Source organism: Macrobrachium rosenbergii, chromosome 23, assembly GCF_040412425.1.
Source record: "Macrobrachium rosenbergii isolate ZJJX-2024 chromosome 23, ASM4041242v1, whole genome shotgun sequence".
In the NCBI taxonomy this organism is placed as follows: domain Eukaryota; kingdom Metazoa; phylum Arthropoda; class Malacostraca; order Decapoda; family Palaemonidae; genus Macrobrachium; species Macrobrachium rosenbergii.
This window is the reverse complement of record NC_089763.1, coordinates 11365527-11382740: the sequence shown is the minus strand read 5'-3', so window position 1 is coordinate 11382740 and position 17214 is coordinate 11365527. Positions and strand designations below refer to the sequence as shown.

The 17214-nt window shown below is 41.5% G+C and overlaps 1 protein-coding gene across 6 annotated transcripts in view; it reads right to left on the bottom strand.

Moving 5' to 3' along the window:
- Positions 1–17214, bottom strand: part of LOC136851273 (protein ELYS-like) — a 245563-nt gene that overhangs the window by 70311 nt on the left and 158038 nt on the right. For all 6 annotated transcript variants that reach the window (XM_067125251.1, XM_067125252.1, XM_067125255.1 and 3 more), the window contains exon 24: positions 16662–16764. In XM_067125251.1, the coding sequence (XP_066981352.1) occupies positions 16662–16764 (103 nt within the window). The remainder of the gene's footprint in view (positions 1–16661; positions 16765–17214) is intronic.

Genomic DNA, 17214 nt, shown 5'->3' with positions numbered 1-17214 from the left:
CGGGTGCAGGCAGTAGTGCACAATTAGGCAGCGAGAGACCAAATTACAATAGACAAACTTTTTTTCCTCCATCTCTTTATCCCATCTTCTAGTTAAAAAAGTAAAAGAGAATGATAAAAGTATTGTAAGTAATGTTATATTCTTGTATAAATGCATACAGCCATAAACAACTGAATGAGAAACTGTTGTTTTTTTATCACTGAACTGGATAACAACAGCTGTTTTCTTGTATTTCAACCATTGTACAGTAGTAAACCATTACCGTAGTTATAGTACAAATGAAGTTACGTAGAATAGGACTGATATATTTTTACATTATACCATTATTCGGTATGGATAAAAGATCAGCAAGGAAATATACTGCTAAATTTAAGCTGCAAGTTGTATTTGAAGATGAGAAAACAATGTTCAAGTTGCTAATGACTATAAATTATCGTGCATTGGCAAAATGGATGAAACTCGACCGTAATTAAAATTGGAGAGGAAGTATCTTAATCAAAACTACTGGGCATGAAATAGCACATATTACTGCTATTTTTATGCCAATAAACAATAAATATGTAAAGCTCGTATTATGATGAAATCAAGTGAAAATAGCAAACAGAATCTTGACTTTTTTTTTTACACAAAATGAGCAAGCCCACAAATGGCCAACGTCATCTATTAACGAAAAAATAGCTAAATTAATTTCACAACAAGACGTATTTAAGTTATATTTCGAATTAAAAACACTTTGTATAACGAAAAATAACCTTGCCCATATAAATAAAGTATCTAGAGATTCATTTATGCTAACTAGAAGCAAGAAAAGCACTCTGAACTGAGTTAACTACAGTGAAATAAACTTACCGCGTAATCAATTTCCAAACCAAAACATTGATCACTGTGATCACAATTTATAATACAAAAGCAATATAAGAATATATACAATATTATTGGATACAGTGAATTAAGGCATAACATTTTAAAAGATCCATGGAAAAGATGCATATTCGTTATGTTGATGCTTGTATAACACAATATAGTGAATGTAGAGTACAGTATAGTGTAGGCTAGGCTACCTTATATCTATACAGTACAAGATACCATAGTGTAGGCTAAGCTAATTCTTGTTTGTTATTCAATTTCACTTTGTACTGAATTTTTATAAGTCACTCTGCATCAACCACCAGAATTAGCTGATATTAATAATTACTGTACCATGTATGTATAGAGTATACTTTATAGTGTAGGCTAGGCTAGGCTACCATATTTGTATACATGGTACTTAATACTGTACAAAGTGTTTTAAAGTCGAAATATAACTTAAATACATCTCGTTGTAAAATTAATTTAGCTATTTTTTTTCGTTAAGAGATAACGTTGGCTGTTTGGGGGCATTTGTTTTTTGTAAACAAAAATCAAGATTCCGTTCGCTATTTTCACTCGATTTCATCATAATATGAGCTTTACATATTTACTGTTTATTGGCATAAAAATACCAGTAATGTGTTCTTTCATGCCCAGTAGTTTTGATTAAAATACTTTCTCTACAATTTTAATTACGGTCGAGTTTCATCCATGTTGCCGATGCACAACAATTTATAGTCATTAGCAGCTTGAGCATTGTTTTCTCACCTTCAGCTACAACTTGCAGCTTAAATTTAGCAGTATATTTTCTTGCCGATCTTTTATCCATATCAAATAAGGGTATAATGTTAAAATATATCAATCCTATTCTACTTAACGTTATTTGTACTATAACCTACGGTAATTGTGTATTACTGTACGATGGCTGAAATACAAGCAAAAGGGCTGTTCTTATCTGATTTGGTGATAAACAAAAAAAAAAAAAAACAGTTTCTCGGTCGGTTGTTTATGGCTGTAAGTATTTACGCAAGAGTATAACGTTACTAACAATACTTTTATCATTCTGTTACTTTTTTAACTAGAAGATGGGATAAAGAGTTGGAGGAAAAGAAGTTGGTCTATTGTAATTTGGTCTCTCTTGCTACCTGCACCTGCACGAAATTTAAAAATATTTGATAAATATTGTCGTATTGGGGTTAATCTGTTACCCCACTGCAAAATCGAATTATCATAAGGTAAAATATCATAACTCGAGCACTACAAGATATTTTAATAGTTTTATCACAAAAAAGTGCATTTAGTCATGAAAATGACATGAAAATAAATAATTTTCATGAAAATAAAAATAGAGTAATTAGTGAATATTCCTGTGAAAAATATCATGAATGGGTGGATTTTCAGCGAAAATGCATATATATGTTCCATACAGAAATCCGCTAATAGATGAGTCCGCGAATCGTGAGACCACAAATATTTTTACATTATACTGTATAAAAATATGGTAGCCTACCCTACACTATAAAGTATACGCTATACATACACAGTATAGTAACTATTAATATCAGCTAATTCTGGAGGTTCATGCAGAGTGACTTATGATAATTTAATACAGTAACTATTAATATCCGCTAATTCTGGAGGTTCATGCAGAGTGACTTATGATAATTTAATACAAAGAGAAATTGAATAACAAACAAGGATTAGCTTAGCCTACACTATGGTATATAATATGCATTTACGGTAGTGAAGGCTACATTATACTGTACACTATATTCACATAATACAGTATTGTATTATACAAACATTAACATAACAAATATGCATCTTTTCCATAGATCTTTTGAAATGTCATGCTTTAATTCACTGTATCCAATAATATTCTATATATTGTTTTGTATTATAACTTGCGATCATAGCGATCAATGTTTTGGTTTGGAAATTGATTGAGCGGTAAGTTTATTTTGCCTTGTTTAACTCAGTTCAGAGTGCTTTTCTTGCTTCCAGTTACTTTATTTATATGGGGCAAGGTTACTTTTTGTTATGCAAAGTGTTTTTAAGTCGAAATATAACTTAAATACGTCTCGTTGTGAAATTAATTTAGCTATTTTTTAATTACCAGATGATGTTGGCCATTTGGGGGCATGTCCATTTTGTGTAAAAAAAAAAAAAATCAAGATTCCGTTTGCTATTTTCACTTCATTTCATCATAATACGAGCTTTACATATTTATCGTTTATCAGCGTAAAAACAGCAGTAATATGAGTTCTTTTGAACCCAGTAGTTTTGATTAAAATACTTCCTCTCCCGTAGTTTTGATTAAAATACTTCCTCTCCCGTAGTTTTGATTAAAATACTCTCTCTCCAATTTTAATTACGGTCGAGTTTCATCCATGTTGCCGATGCACGATAATTTATAGTCATTAGCAGCTTAACACTGTTTTCTCAGCTTCAGCTACAGCTTGCAGCTTAAATTTAGCAGTATATTTCCTTGCCGATCTTTTATCCATACTGAATAAGGGTATAATGTAAAAATATATCAGTCCTATTCTACTTAACTTCGTTTGTACTATAACTACAGTAATTGTTTATTACTTTACGATAGTTGAAATACAAGCCAAACGGCTGTTGCCATCCGATTCAGTGATAAGCAAAACAACAGTTTCTCGTTCGGTTGTTTATGGCTGTACACATTCATGCAAGAATACAGTATAACGTTACTAACAATACTCTTATCATTCTCTTTTACCTTTTTAACTAGAAGATGGGATAAAGAGATGGAGGAAAAGAAGTTGGTCTATTGTAATTTGGTCTCTTTCGCTGCCTGATTGTATGCTACTGCCTTTCACCCGCGCAGAAATTAAAAATATTTTACAAATATTGGCGTATCGATATTACTGGCTTACCCCATCGAATTATCGAAAGGTGAATTATCGTAACTCGAGCACTACCTGGATACCTAAGTATTTTAATAGTTTTATCACAAAAAGTGCATTTAGTCAGGAAAATGACATGAAAATACAGTAATTAGTGAATATTTCTCAGTGAAAAAACAGGTTTTGACGTAGGAAAACCTCTTTTCCGCAAGCCACCCCTCTACTTCCCTCAGTGCCTTCTTTGCTGAAGAGAGAACCAGCTTAGGTAACTTGGAAGAACCAGCCAACTGAGCCTCATAAAAAAGGCTGATGCACGAGAGGAGGGTGTTGCTGGTGAAATGAAGCTCAGAAAAATGGCTAAAAGGAATATCAGCAGTGAAGAATAACCCATCGAAGGAACATCCTGTTCTGCTACAACCTCTTCTTCAGAAGGGACAGGGGACAACAATAAATCCGCTGGAGTCTGGGAAGCCGGAGGAGCCTTCTTTAGTAAACTTAAAATGCTGTCAAGCTTACTCTGGATCAGATCAACTGCAGGACGAGGTATACTGGCAGGAGCAGCTGAAGAAACACCAATATGTGAAGAAAGAAGCGTGGGCACCGACGGGCGCTCTGGAATCACTGGAGGAACAGGCTCCAAAGACGAAACACTATGGAGTTCGGGCGCCAATGGGCGGTTGTCCGCAACGGGAAGCTCAGACGCTATCACATGAACGGGAACTGCTGGAAGCTCGGGCGCTAATTGGAGCACTGAAACTACTAGGCACTCAACTCCTCAAGGCAGACCCGATACTGCTGTAGAAGTTCTCTTGGACAAGGAAGAGCATTTAAGAGCCACATGAATGACGATCCTCATCTGAGAATGAAGAAAACTGTTCCGGGCTATCCCAGTGACTACAAGAGGGACACACAGGATTCTTGCTCTTCTTGCAAGGCACAGGAGAAGAGTTCGTGAAGTCCACTGCACGCCTTTTCAGCAGGCGTGACTTGTCTGAAAAGCGCCATTGACGCCTGGGACTAAGCTCCTCAGAACCTGAGGGCATACAATGAATGTCCACTTTAAAGGCTTTTCCAATGGCCTTTGGTTGCAGTCTGGGAAATGTCAACAGACTGAACAGAGGGGGCAACTGCTCATGGGCAGACTCCCACCGACCTCCCTTAGGCTACCAATTTGACTCCTCCCGGGTGCTGGGGAGTATGCCAGGGACCATGGCCTAGGAGAATCAGCGGACCGAACAGCTGCCTCCTCCAATACCACTGCACTAGCACTGGGCACTCTGGGGTGCTCTGATTTACTTTTATCTATGAGCACTTTAACTGGGAACGCTAACTTGGCGACCCATTCAACAATTAACTCAAAATTTTTTACTCCAGCCTGGACACGGGGTTGGGATTGGAATTGTGAGAGCTGGGTAAAGGAGAGGTTTGAACAGGTAGAGGAGTTGGAATGGGATGCAAAGAAATTACATGAGCATTCGTATTAAACTTAACAGACGAATCCTGGCTAGGTAGTGCTTTACTAATTTCCCTAGCGGTCGCTTTCCTTTTCTTGTCCCTATCAAGTTTCTTTAAATAAGAGTCTAAGGTCTTCCATTTCTTCATGTCCCAATCATACATTCTGTATACCTCAAGTCAACAGAACATGTTTGTCCTCTACAATGAATGCAAATCGTGTGTCAGCCATACTCATACAATTCCTTAGCTAGTCTTGTATTGCAGCCTTTGCTACAGTACCTAATACTAGAAACACTAGTGTCAGACATTATGAAAAATTCCAAAAGACAAGTCCAAAAAACAGGCAAAAAGTCATAAACCAGTGATCAGATCCCGCCTATCACTAACTAAATTGGCCGCAAGGCTACCAAAAGAATACTTCACCAATTGCTGATGAGAGAAAACAACCAGCAAAGTAAGAATTCCAAAATTCAAGCTGCTGCCAACTACTGGACTTCAACCATCAACCAGCAGAAACAAATTGAAGCTCTTTGCTAGGTTGTTCCTCATCTTCTCCCAAAAGTGGGTGGGGCATGTCACCATAACCCAAACCAAACTAGTGTGACCCATGAATTTCAAAATCTTAAGCTGCCCGTTAGTAGAAACTAATAGCTCTGTAATTACTTGGTAAGTTACTTATAAAAAAAATAAAAACACTAAACTAAAATGCCAAGGAGTTCACGCAACCAAATGAGTGTGTGCACACATTCGTACATTTCCTTTTCATTTTCCTTTGCTTGATTTACTGCACCATTTTTATTACAAGTTTAGCTGACTCTTAAGTATGATTATCCCACATGTCATAACAGTACACGAGGATATTTTATCACTGCTGATATTTCATCTCCAATCACTGAAAAAATATTTAAAATGCAAATTTCATATGTAGGCAAAAAGAAACCAAACAGGTTGTACAAAGTTCTCCAATGGCATGGACTGAGTATGTGCATTTCTGTGTACCCTTCAACCTGATTGCATTTATCTTTTAGTCTGTTAAAACAAATAAGCAAAAATGAGAAAATTCAGAAAAAATATAAAGGAGACTACTGTAGCATAAAATATAAACAAAATAGTGTAAGATCTTATGTGTGTATGTACTATACTATATAGCTTAAATGTAAACACATCCCTCAGTTCTCTCTCTCTCTACTATATATCAGTACTGTACATATCCTTTGATGAAATATCAATTACTGTACCATAAATATAAAAGCATGAAACTATACAAATTCCAGGAAGCTCATGACGCCATCGAATGAGTGCGTGAATATGTAGGTACGTATTGTCATATTTTTTGCTTTGCCAGATTTACTGTACCATATTTCATTACAAGTTTAGTTACTTCTAAATATGATTATTACACATATTATAACAGAAAACATGAGAATATTTTATCACTGTTGATGTTTCATCTCTAATCAGCATAAAAATAATCAAAATACAAATTTCATATGTAGGCAAGACAAAAGCAAACAGGCTGTACCAAGTTCACCGATGGGATGGGAAAAGTGTGTGCATATGTACGTACCCTACGCACTTATCTTTGGCTTTGAAAGAATAAAAAATGAGAAAGTACAGTAAAATTATAAACAAGAATACAGTAGCAGAATATATAGATAAAAACGTAAAGGATTTGTGTATTTCTGGGTTATCCAACCTGTGTCAGCTGGTGAAATAACCATTCAGCACTTATTTCTAGGTAAATCTATTGCTAAATATACCAGAGAAAAGCTAAATGCCAAGCTGGAGTTACTACCCCCAGTGCGAGCTCCATGAAATGGAGTCGTGTATGAGAAAGGGTGAGATTGTCACAATCACAGGCCTCCGCCGCCTCCTCCCTGTAAACATTCCCAATGTCAAAAGTCCCACCGAGTGAGGTGCCGATACAAACCCCCGCACCGCTCGTGGACTGTAAACAAACCAGCGCCACCTACATTCCATTTTTAGCACGCTTTGCTTTCGGTAGCTTTTTGCTTGTGTGCTATTTTTGTGCCCTTTTTTCCGAGATCATGGCTTTGTCTCAGGATTCATCTTCACCTAAGTTGAGTACCATCTCTTTATTTTATTTTAGGCGGTTGAGGCTCCTTATTTCCCTCTAATTTAATAATTAGGGGGATTTATAATGCCCGCCTCGTCCACCTTACTCCCGGCCTCATGTGACCTTCAGTCTCGGTGCGGGAATTTTTGTCGGGGCTTCGTTCCCCTTCATTTTCTTATGTTTTGTGCCTTATGCTTATCCAATATTCATTTTGGCATTATTATTTATTTTTGTGTTACCCTTCACTAGGGAAGTACGGGTCCTTGTCGTTTAGGCTACGAGTTTCCCCCTCGGGCCTATCCGCTCTTTATCAAGTCTTATATGTGTTGTATTTTGGACCCTCACTTCATCCAGCCTTTGGGTATATTATTTGAGATGGTACAGTATGCTTATTAGGTTTATTTTAGGCCTAGCGCACGGATGCTTTTGATATTTACAGATTATGTTCTTGTTTTTAATTTTGAAGGTCGGCCATTTTCCCTCCGTGCTCTTATCGCGTTGGGTTTGGTCCTCCCTTCTACATGTGTCTTTATGATTATTTGAATTATTTGAATTATTTTATTTATGCCTAGGTTAGGTTAACTTTTTAGGCTAGTCTTGTAGATACCTTCTCCCCCCTGGGCTACCTTCTTCAGCCAGCCGGCTGTGTTAGGTTAGCCTAGGAGTTAGGCTATGGCGTTCTGTTCCCTTCCTCGGAAGGGAAGTTTAGGTGTGTAGGAGGGCCTCATGGTTGGTGCTTCCCTTCGGTTTGTGTTTTGGGTAGAGGTGTTTGGCCTGCGTTATCTCCCTCTCCCTGTTTCGGCCTTTCCGTTTGGGCTATTGAGTCCTAGTAAGGTTAAGCTGGAATAGCGAGGGTATCTTGCGTAGCCTACCCTTGTCCGAACCGCACCTTCGGGTTAGCTTTCCAACTTCATGTATATCCCCCTCTCCTACCTCCTTTCCACCCCCCCCTGCTCTCTTCCCCCTTGGTTCGCTTTCATGTACTTTGTTAACTTACCAAGGCTTGAGAGCTTTTTACCCTGATCCTTATGCTATAGCCTACATCCCCTTCCTCTGCATTGATTGGTTTTGTCCTCTCGGTACTGGGTTTCCGACCTTAACCGGTCGGCACCCTGTCGAGGACTTGTTTGGTGACTGGGGGTGCCCCCACACTCCTGTTCACCATTCCTTTTACCTTTCTTTGCTCATTTGGCCTTTGAGGGTCCCCCATTCTCTCCTCTCTCATTAATCGCTCGTACATGTTCGACCGGTCGAGAGAGAGAAAGGTGGGCCTCATGGCGCCCAGGGAGTGCTCACTCACCCCCTGGTCGCCGCTACTGGTCCCCCTCTCCTGGCCTGCCCCCCCTCTCCCCCTCCCTCTAGCGTCAGTGCGTTGTTTTTTCCCCAGCCAGGGTGTCGTTCTCCCAGACCATCACCTCGGGAAAAATTTTGTACATGTAGCCAGTTAGAGTTTCCCACCTGACTGTCTTCTGTCTTATTTTCACACGCCATTGACGTTTACCCTTCGTTCTATTCATTTAGAACTTCATTACCCGTTCCCTAGTATCTACCCTTCGCCGACTAGCTAATTTTGCATTTTCCGCTAGGTAGTCGGGCGTTCTCATTGCTTACCACTCCGGTGAGTATGGTGTATGGTCGGTCGGTGCTCACCACACCTCCTCCGCTGTCACTGTATTAGGGTAACAGGACTCCCCCAGCTCCAAGCGGAAACACCCAACTCTTACTTATGGTTGACCTTTCACTAGCATATATATTTTGATTTTTACACGTCTTTATCGGGACCTTCCTGTTGCTCAGGATTAACTCCGGCGGTCCCTTTATATTGTTTTTGATCTTGCATGATCTAGTAGACCTCTTATCCTTCCGGTATGCTCCGGTGGGGTCTATCTGGTCTAATTATCTATTATCCTAAGACACTGCTCCGGCACCCTACTCCGGCGGCCTTATCAGCATACTCATGTACCCGTCCACCTACAGATGGTGTGTTGTCAGGAGCAGGGATGCACGGCAGTCCTGCAGCAAGCAAGCGGCCATGAAGTTTGCAGGTCCCACTCCGGGTGCGCCGTTCACGTAGGGGACCTGGTCGTCTCGCACCCTGATGGCTGTGAGGTGTGCTACGCTCTCTATGAGCAGGTTCTGGATGAGTCGGTAAGTTAGTTATTTCCATTCCGATTCATGCTTTTCTTTGAGTTTCGTCTCTTATGGATAATTGGAAGATATTCCTTTTTTTTTAGGAGATTTGGTCACCTGACATTCTCCTTCTTTCAGATTGACCGCAGCTCTCGTGACTATTCGCTTCTGACCCTCAAGACCTGGGTCAGCGGCCGGGAGGAACATCGGGGCAGGAAACCCCACGTCCTTTCAGGACATTTGCAGCGTTCTCTTCCCGGCGCCTGGATCTCAGCATCAGTTGCTGATGAGGTAGCCGCCCCTTTGATCGCTGGGATCCGGGAGATGACTCAGCCCTCCCAGGAAGACGTGGCCACATGCGGAGAGGTCACTGAAGATGTTGCGGCCCTTAATTTGAACCTGGAGCCCATGAACGTGGACCGCATGCGGAGAGGTCACTGAAGATGTTGCGGCCCTTAATTTGAACCTGGAGCCCATGAACGTGGACCTGGATCTCCAAGCAGGTAAGGGGGCAAGTGAGGCAGGTGAATATCTGTTTAGCTCTCTTTCTTCTTCTGCTTCTTCTTTCAGGGGATTCGTGAAATCCTCTTGCCTTATGGACGGTGCAAGGTCTACCGTCCCTAAGGTTAAGTCTATTAAGAAAAAGACCTTGAAGACCCAGAAAGTCCGCTCCGGGGTTCCCTCGAAGGCGCCACGGGCTCCCTAGCCCCGTGCCGTCTCTGAGCAAGGCCTCTACCTCTGGGAAGGGAGCACGAACCAAGCAAAGTAAGGAGGTTCCCCCCCCCTCCTTCCTTTGATGCAGAAGCATTTGCCGAGATTCTTATGCAGAAGCTCGACAAGAGAGTTGACGACAAGCTGTCGCAACTCTCGAATCAGCTGTCATCATCTAATGCTTCCGTGCTTTCCCTATCGCAGCAGGTTAAGTCCCAAGGGAACTTAATCTCTGGATTCATGCGTGGCGGAGCGGCCACCAGATCTTTTTCCGTTCCGGACACCTCCAGCCTTCCTCCCTTTGATAAAGGGAACCCTTGGCGCCTGACCCTTTATGCTCCCCAGCATGAGGGTACCCTTACCATCGAGGGCCTAGGCACCCGTAGGTTGGAGGAACTCGAATTCTTCCCTCCTGGTCTGGAATCTCCTTACCCAGGTTATGCCAGACTCACTGAGGAGGCATGGATTTGGTCCGATAAGGTCCCCAAGGAGACCATCATCTTCCCGAGGGACCAGGCCCAGTCGTCTCTGCTAAGGACATTAACGGAGTGGGAGGCGGAGAACACCAAACTCACCCCGGCCAAGGGTGCGTTTAAGATGTTCTCTTTGGGAGAGATTCTTCCTACCCCTTGCACCTCAAAAGTGGCTTCCCTCACTAGCCAAGCTTGCATGGAGGGTAAGCCCCTTCCTCATCTCCGGGAGACAGATCCCATCTCTCTTGTCTTCCCCGGAGATTCTGAGTTTTGGGAAGGAGCCCCAGCCACTTTCACAGTGACTCGACTTGACCCTGACTGCGCTTCTAACTTGTTCAGTGAGCAACTTCCTAAGATCCCGGAGTCGCTCCTGAAAGCTGAAGCTGAGACTAAGGACAGGCTTAGCAGGTCCTTAAACTCTCTGACTTTCGCGGAAGCAACGTCGGTGGTCTACAGCGAAGACGCTTTGTTCCAGGTCCTGACGAAATCTCTCTTGGCAAGTTTTCAGCAGGACCTGTATGACTTCATCACGGCCCGGATGAACTGCCGAAAGCACATCTTTTTGGCAGCCACCATCCGTCATGAGCCTAACAGGCTTATGAAAAGTTCCATCTGGGGAGCTAATCTCTTCCCCCAGGAAGAGGTTGATGCGGTCCTAGCTGAGGCAACTAGGGCCAATCAAAGTCTCCGCTCCCGTTGGGGTCTGACATACAAGAGAAAACAGTCTGAGCCCGCCGGACCCCACCCTAAGTCCGGTAAGAAATTCAAGAAGTTCAAACGGCTTCCTGCTCAGACTGTCTTGCAGGCTGTCCAGGTTCCCGCTCCCGGTCATCCTTCAACCTCTCATTCTCAACCTCAACCTCAGTATGTGCTGGTTCAACCAGCCCATCAGCCTCTCACTACCCCTTCATATGTCTCTTCCCCGGCTCTCAATGCTTCATATGAAAGCCAGGGGGCATTTCGATCAATACAGAATGCAAGGGGAACTAGGGCCAGAGGATATTATAGAGGTAGAGGAACACCTCGTTCCTCCTCCAGAGGAAGAGGAGGCAGAGGCTCCAGAGGAGGCAGACCTTCTCCCGCCCAGTGAGATATCTCAGGTAGACGGGAGGTTGTATCATTTCCGGGACCAGTGGAACTTCAGTCCCTGGGCCCAGAGCATAGTCTCCAAAGGACTGGGGTGGAGTTGCTGCAAGGGTCCTCCCCCCCCAGGTCAGGTTCCATCAATCACCGTCCAAGGCTCTGAAGGACTTTGTGAAAGATCTATTACAAAAGAGGGCAATAAAGAAAGCGAGACACTTGAAATTTCAAGGCAGACTGTTCAGTGTTCCAAAGAAAGGTTCCAGTCAGCGGAGAGTAATTCTAGACTTGTCTCGTCTAAATTCTTACACTCAATGCGACAAGTTTCGAATGCTTACAATCTCGCAGGTTCGGACCCTACTGCCCCGTGGAGCCGTAACCACCTCTATAGATCTTTCAGACGCTTACTATCACGTCCCGATTGCGAGAGGGTTCTCTCCTTATCTGGGGTTCAGACTGGGAAATCAAGCATACTCGTTCAGAGTCATGCCATTCGGTCTCAATATAGCCCCCAGAATCTTCACCAAACTGGCAGATACGGTAGTTCAGCAACTCCGGTCTCAGGGGATCATGCTAGCCGCAGACCTGGACGATTGGATCGTTTGGGCATCCAACGCCAATGAATGCCGGAGAGCGACAGCCATAGTAATTGGCTTTCTGGAATCTCTAGGCTTTCAAATAAACAGGGAGAAATCCCGCCTAGTACTGGAGAGTCGCTTTCAATGGTTAGGGATCCAGTGGGACCTGTGTTCACACAAACTATCTCTTCCGCCAGCCAAATGGAGAGAAATAGCCAAGGCAACCAGGCAGTTCCTCAAGAACAAGAAAGCTTCCCGCCGCACCCAAGAAAGAGTCTTAGGTTCTCTTCAGTTTGCTTCAGTGATGGATCTACTTCTGAAATCCAAACTGAAGGATATAAACAGGGTATGGCAGAGCCGAGCCAATGTCAGGTTCAGAGACAAGGTGTCCCTGATTCGCCAATTCTGAAAAAGAGACTCGGCCTTGGACAACAGTCAAGAGCTTATCGAATTCAGTACCTCTTCAATTTCCCCCCTCCGGCATTAGTAATTCACACCGACGCTTTCCCTAAGCGGGTGGGGAGGATACTCTCAACACAAGAAAGTACAGGAACTTGGTCCACCATGTTCTGCCAGTTCCATATCAATGTCCTGGAAGCTATGGCAGTCTTTCTAACCCTGAAGAAGCTGCGTCCCAACAATCTGATTCATATAAGACTGGTCTTGGACAGCGCAGTAGTGGTACATTGTATAAACAGAGGAGGTTCCAAGTCAAGTCGGATCAACCAGGTTATGATAGCAATATTCTCCCTAGCAAACAAACACCGGTGGCATCTGTCTGCTACTCATCTTGCAGGGTCCGAATGTCATTGCAGATTCCCTATCCAGGACAACTCCGCTGGAGTCGGAATGGTCCTTGGACAAAACATCATTCAGATGGATTTGCAGTCAAGTTCGGGTCTCAAGTAGATCTCTTTGCAACAGAATGCAACCACAAACTACCTTGTTATGTGGCTCCCAACCTGGACCCTCTAGCTCACTCCACAGATGCAATGTCAATAGATTGGCACAAGTGGCAAAGGATCTATCTGTTTCCTCCAGTAAACCTGTTACTGAAAGTCCTTCACAAGCTCAGGACATTCAAAGGTCAAATAGCCTAGTGGCTCCCAACTGGTCAAGAGCAACTGGTTTCCACTTTTTCTAGAGCTGAAGCTTGGTGCTTGCAAATTCCCAACCCAAAACTGACGCAAATAGTACAAACTCAGACTGTGTCAGCTTCCTCAAAAATTCAGAATGCCCTAGCTTTGTGGATTTCATGAAGTTTGCAGCTCAGAAAGATGCTAATATTGATCCTATTAACACTTCGTTCCTAGAATCAGACAAAAGGGAATCCACTCTCAGACAATATGACTCAGCAGTTAAGAAATTAGCGCTCTTTCTAAAAGAATCTGAAGCAACTGTAATGACCACAAATTTAGCAATTTCATTTTTTAGGTCATTATTTGAGAAAGGTCTTGCATCAAGTACTATTACTACAGCCAAATCAGCTTTGAAAAAGATATTTTTACACGGGTTTAAAATTAACTTAACGGATTCTTATTTTTCGTCAATCCCCTAAAGCCTGTGCTCGTTTAAGACCAATAACCCGCCCAGATACGGTTTCCTGGTTCTTAAATGATGTCCTTAAATTAGCTTCAAAAACGGATAATCAAAATTGTTCTTTCCTAAATTTATTGAGGAAGACCTTATTTTTAATTAGTTTAGCTTCAGGTGCTAGAATTTCCGAGCTGTCTGCCCTGTCTAGAGAACCCAATCATATTGATTTCCTTCCATCAGGTGAAGTGTTGCTAGCCCCTCACCCTTAAGTTTCTAGCTAAGAATGAAGATCCTCGAGATAGGTGGTCTCCCTGGAAAGTCATCCCCCTCCCACAAGACCTGTCTTTATGCCCAGTCTTTACTTTAAAGGCCTATTTAGACAGGACCTCACAGATAACTTCAGGGTCTCTGTTTGTAAGGGAAGGGGGAGGAACTATTTCTATGAAAGTCATCAGACAGCAGATCTTGTATTTTATTAAACAAGCAAACCCAGACTCAGTTCCAAAAGTACATGACATTAGGGCGGTGGCCACCTCCACTAATTATTTCCATCATATGAATTTCGAGGATCTTATAAAATATACAGGGTGGAAGTCTCCCCTAGTTTTCAAACGCCACTATTTGAAATCCCTAGAAGCTCTGAAGTTCACCACAGTGGCGGCAGGAAACATTGTTCCTCCCTCTGTCTAATTCCTTTTCTTGTACTCAGTCACTTTCCTCCCTCCTACCTGCCTCACTTATTCCATTTCAATCACCTCCAGGTCAGGCATACTTCACAGCCTGTCTCCTGACCATGTTATAGTGTTGTATTGTCTCCTATGTTTACATTTAAGTACGTTTTTGTGTTCTTTTGTCTTGTGGAACATAGTTCCCCCACCTTAATCCTATGTATATATTTAAGTACCTATATTATATATTTAAGTACCTGTATTTTTGCTACTTGGATAATTAAAACTCTTGTGGAATTATAGTTTTATTTCTTTCCTCTACAAGTTTCTTTTGTTGTTTCAGGATGGTATTTTGTTTTCTGTTATTATTTCACTGGCTGACACAGGTCGGATAACCCAGAAAAAGGATTTTGACAAAGGAAAAATCTATTTCTGGGGAGAGACCTGTGTCACCCGGCGACCCACCTCTGATTCTTTCCCCCCCCCCTTGATAAAATACCATTCCAGGATGGTGGGTGCTAACATGGAATGTAGGTGGCGCTGGTTTGTTTACAGTCCACGAGCAGTGCGGGGGTTTGTATCAACACCTCACTCGGTGGGACTTTTGACATTGGGAATGTTTACAGGGCGGAGGCCTGTGATTGTGACAATCTCACCCTTTCTCATACACGACTCCATTTCATGGAGCTCGCACTGGGGGTAGTAACTCCAGCTTGGCATTTAGCTTTTCTCTGGTATATTTAGCAATAGATTTACCTAGAAATAAGTGCTGAATGGTTATTTCACCAGGTGACACAGGTCTCTCCCCAGAAATAGATTTTTCCTTTGTCAAAATCCTTTTACTGTGCTTAGACCTCGATGTAAGCATACCTCAGTGCTTTCTCTCTCTCTCTTGTAGCTTATGCACACAATTGTGTTTTTATTACTTAGATGCAAACTCTCTCTCTCTCTCTCTCTCTCCACTTTTGGTTTGAAATAAATACAGTAAAGAGAAAACTGGCCAATAAAAATATAAAATAGAATACTGTAGCATAAAATATAAATAAAAAAGTGAAGGACTGTGTGTTACTGAACTTTGATGCAACATACCTCGTTATTCTCTCTCTCTCTCTCTCTCTCTCTCTCTCTCTCTCTCTCTCTCTCTCTCTCTCTCTCTCTCTCTCTCTCTCTCAGTCTGTACACATCCTTTAACAAAATGTGAATTACTAAATCATAAACATAAAAAATGAAACCAAACAAGCTCTATCAAGTCAGGTCTACCTAGCCCTCTTCACCCATCCACCATCACTGCACCTTCACCCCTCCCAGCCATAGAAACTGTTCCCCAGCTCCACCCACCTTTCAAAACAACCCCTTTCTCTGAGCCATCCTCTAAACAGCCTTACTGCCCCTCCTCTCCATGGCAGCAATCCTTTCAACCACCCACCCCAACCATGGAAACTTCTCAAGGCTTCCCCCGACCCCTAAATTTCTTTCCCAGTCAGTATGAATATAAGCAGTGTTACCAACACTTTCTTGTGGCCGTGCAGAATTGCCGACCATCAGAGGACAATTTTTTAAAATTTCTGGATATTTATATATATCATATACCTTTGGGCCTTAATCCCATACTGGAGAAAAACAGCCAAAAATAGTCCAAATTATTACAGCTAATTCACACTGCATGCTCAAAGGCACTGAGGAAGAATTCTGACAAGAACATAAACATCAATGCCACCTGGTGGGCAAGAGTTGAGTACAGACAGTCCACCAGTGTTAGATATGTATTATTCTTTTGTTTATTTTGAATCCCAATCACACCTCACAGTGCAAAGATATAAGATAACTTTAACAATAAGATACATCCCATATAATACATTTCTCATTGTTGCAGGTGTAAAAATTTACAATGTAAAAGAAAAATTTAATAGAGTATATATTCAATTCACTTACACTTATGTACCAAACACAACATTAATACTAATCAGGCTGTTCAAACTTTGGTGGATAACGCATTTATCTCATACAACAAATAGTTATTCTTGAAAAATCATATGAAAAAACCAAGCTCTAACATAGATTAAGTACAACATACCCTACATCTATGAAACATTTACACAATAAAAAATGGTATATCAAATACTTGATTATAAAAATTCTCAGCATAGGTACAAACTGAACCCCTATTGCCCTAAGAATGCAAATTATATAACAAATGCCTGGCACACTACATCTGAAAACTCAGTACTTACCTAAATAACTTTTCTTGGCACTAGTTGCAATGCGAGGAAAGACTGGAAGTGAAGTTTCGCTTGAGGCAGAAGGACTAATTGGCCTCTGTATGCTTTGTTTTACCTTGAATATATAAAAATTAAGTGGTTAACATACTATAATAAATGTTACCTGTAATTTTCATTTCATTAATTCACAATTACTTGAAGCAATATTATAAGTATAGTACAAGGCAAAGGCTGCGACATACGAGAATAAAATAGTTCAGTCATGCAATGAGTAGTGTAAGGAAAAGACAGTCACAGAAGTATCAGTTATCAAGGTAAGGAGATGAAACCATTGACGTCTTCTTTACCGAGAAGCATAACAAAAGGTAAACATTGCCTTCGCTGCCGAACAGAATTTCTCAGTAATGAAATACATATCTCCAATTCTCAAATAATGTGTAATATTAGTTGAGATGTCTGTATATTTATATGCATATGTACTATATATGTATATGTATGTATGTATATATATATATATATGTATATTTTATATATGCTGAACAGAATTTCTCAGTAATGAAATACA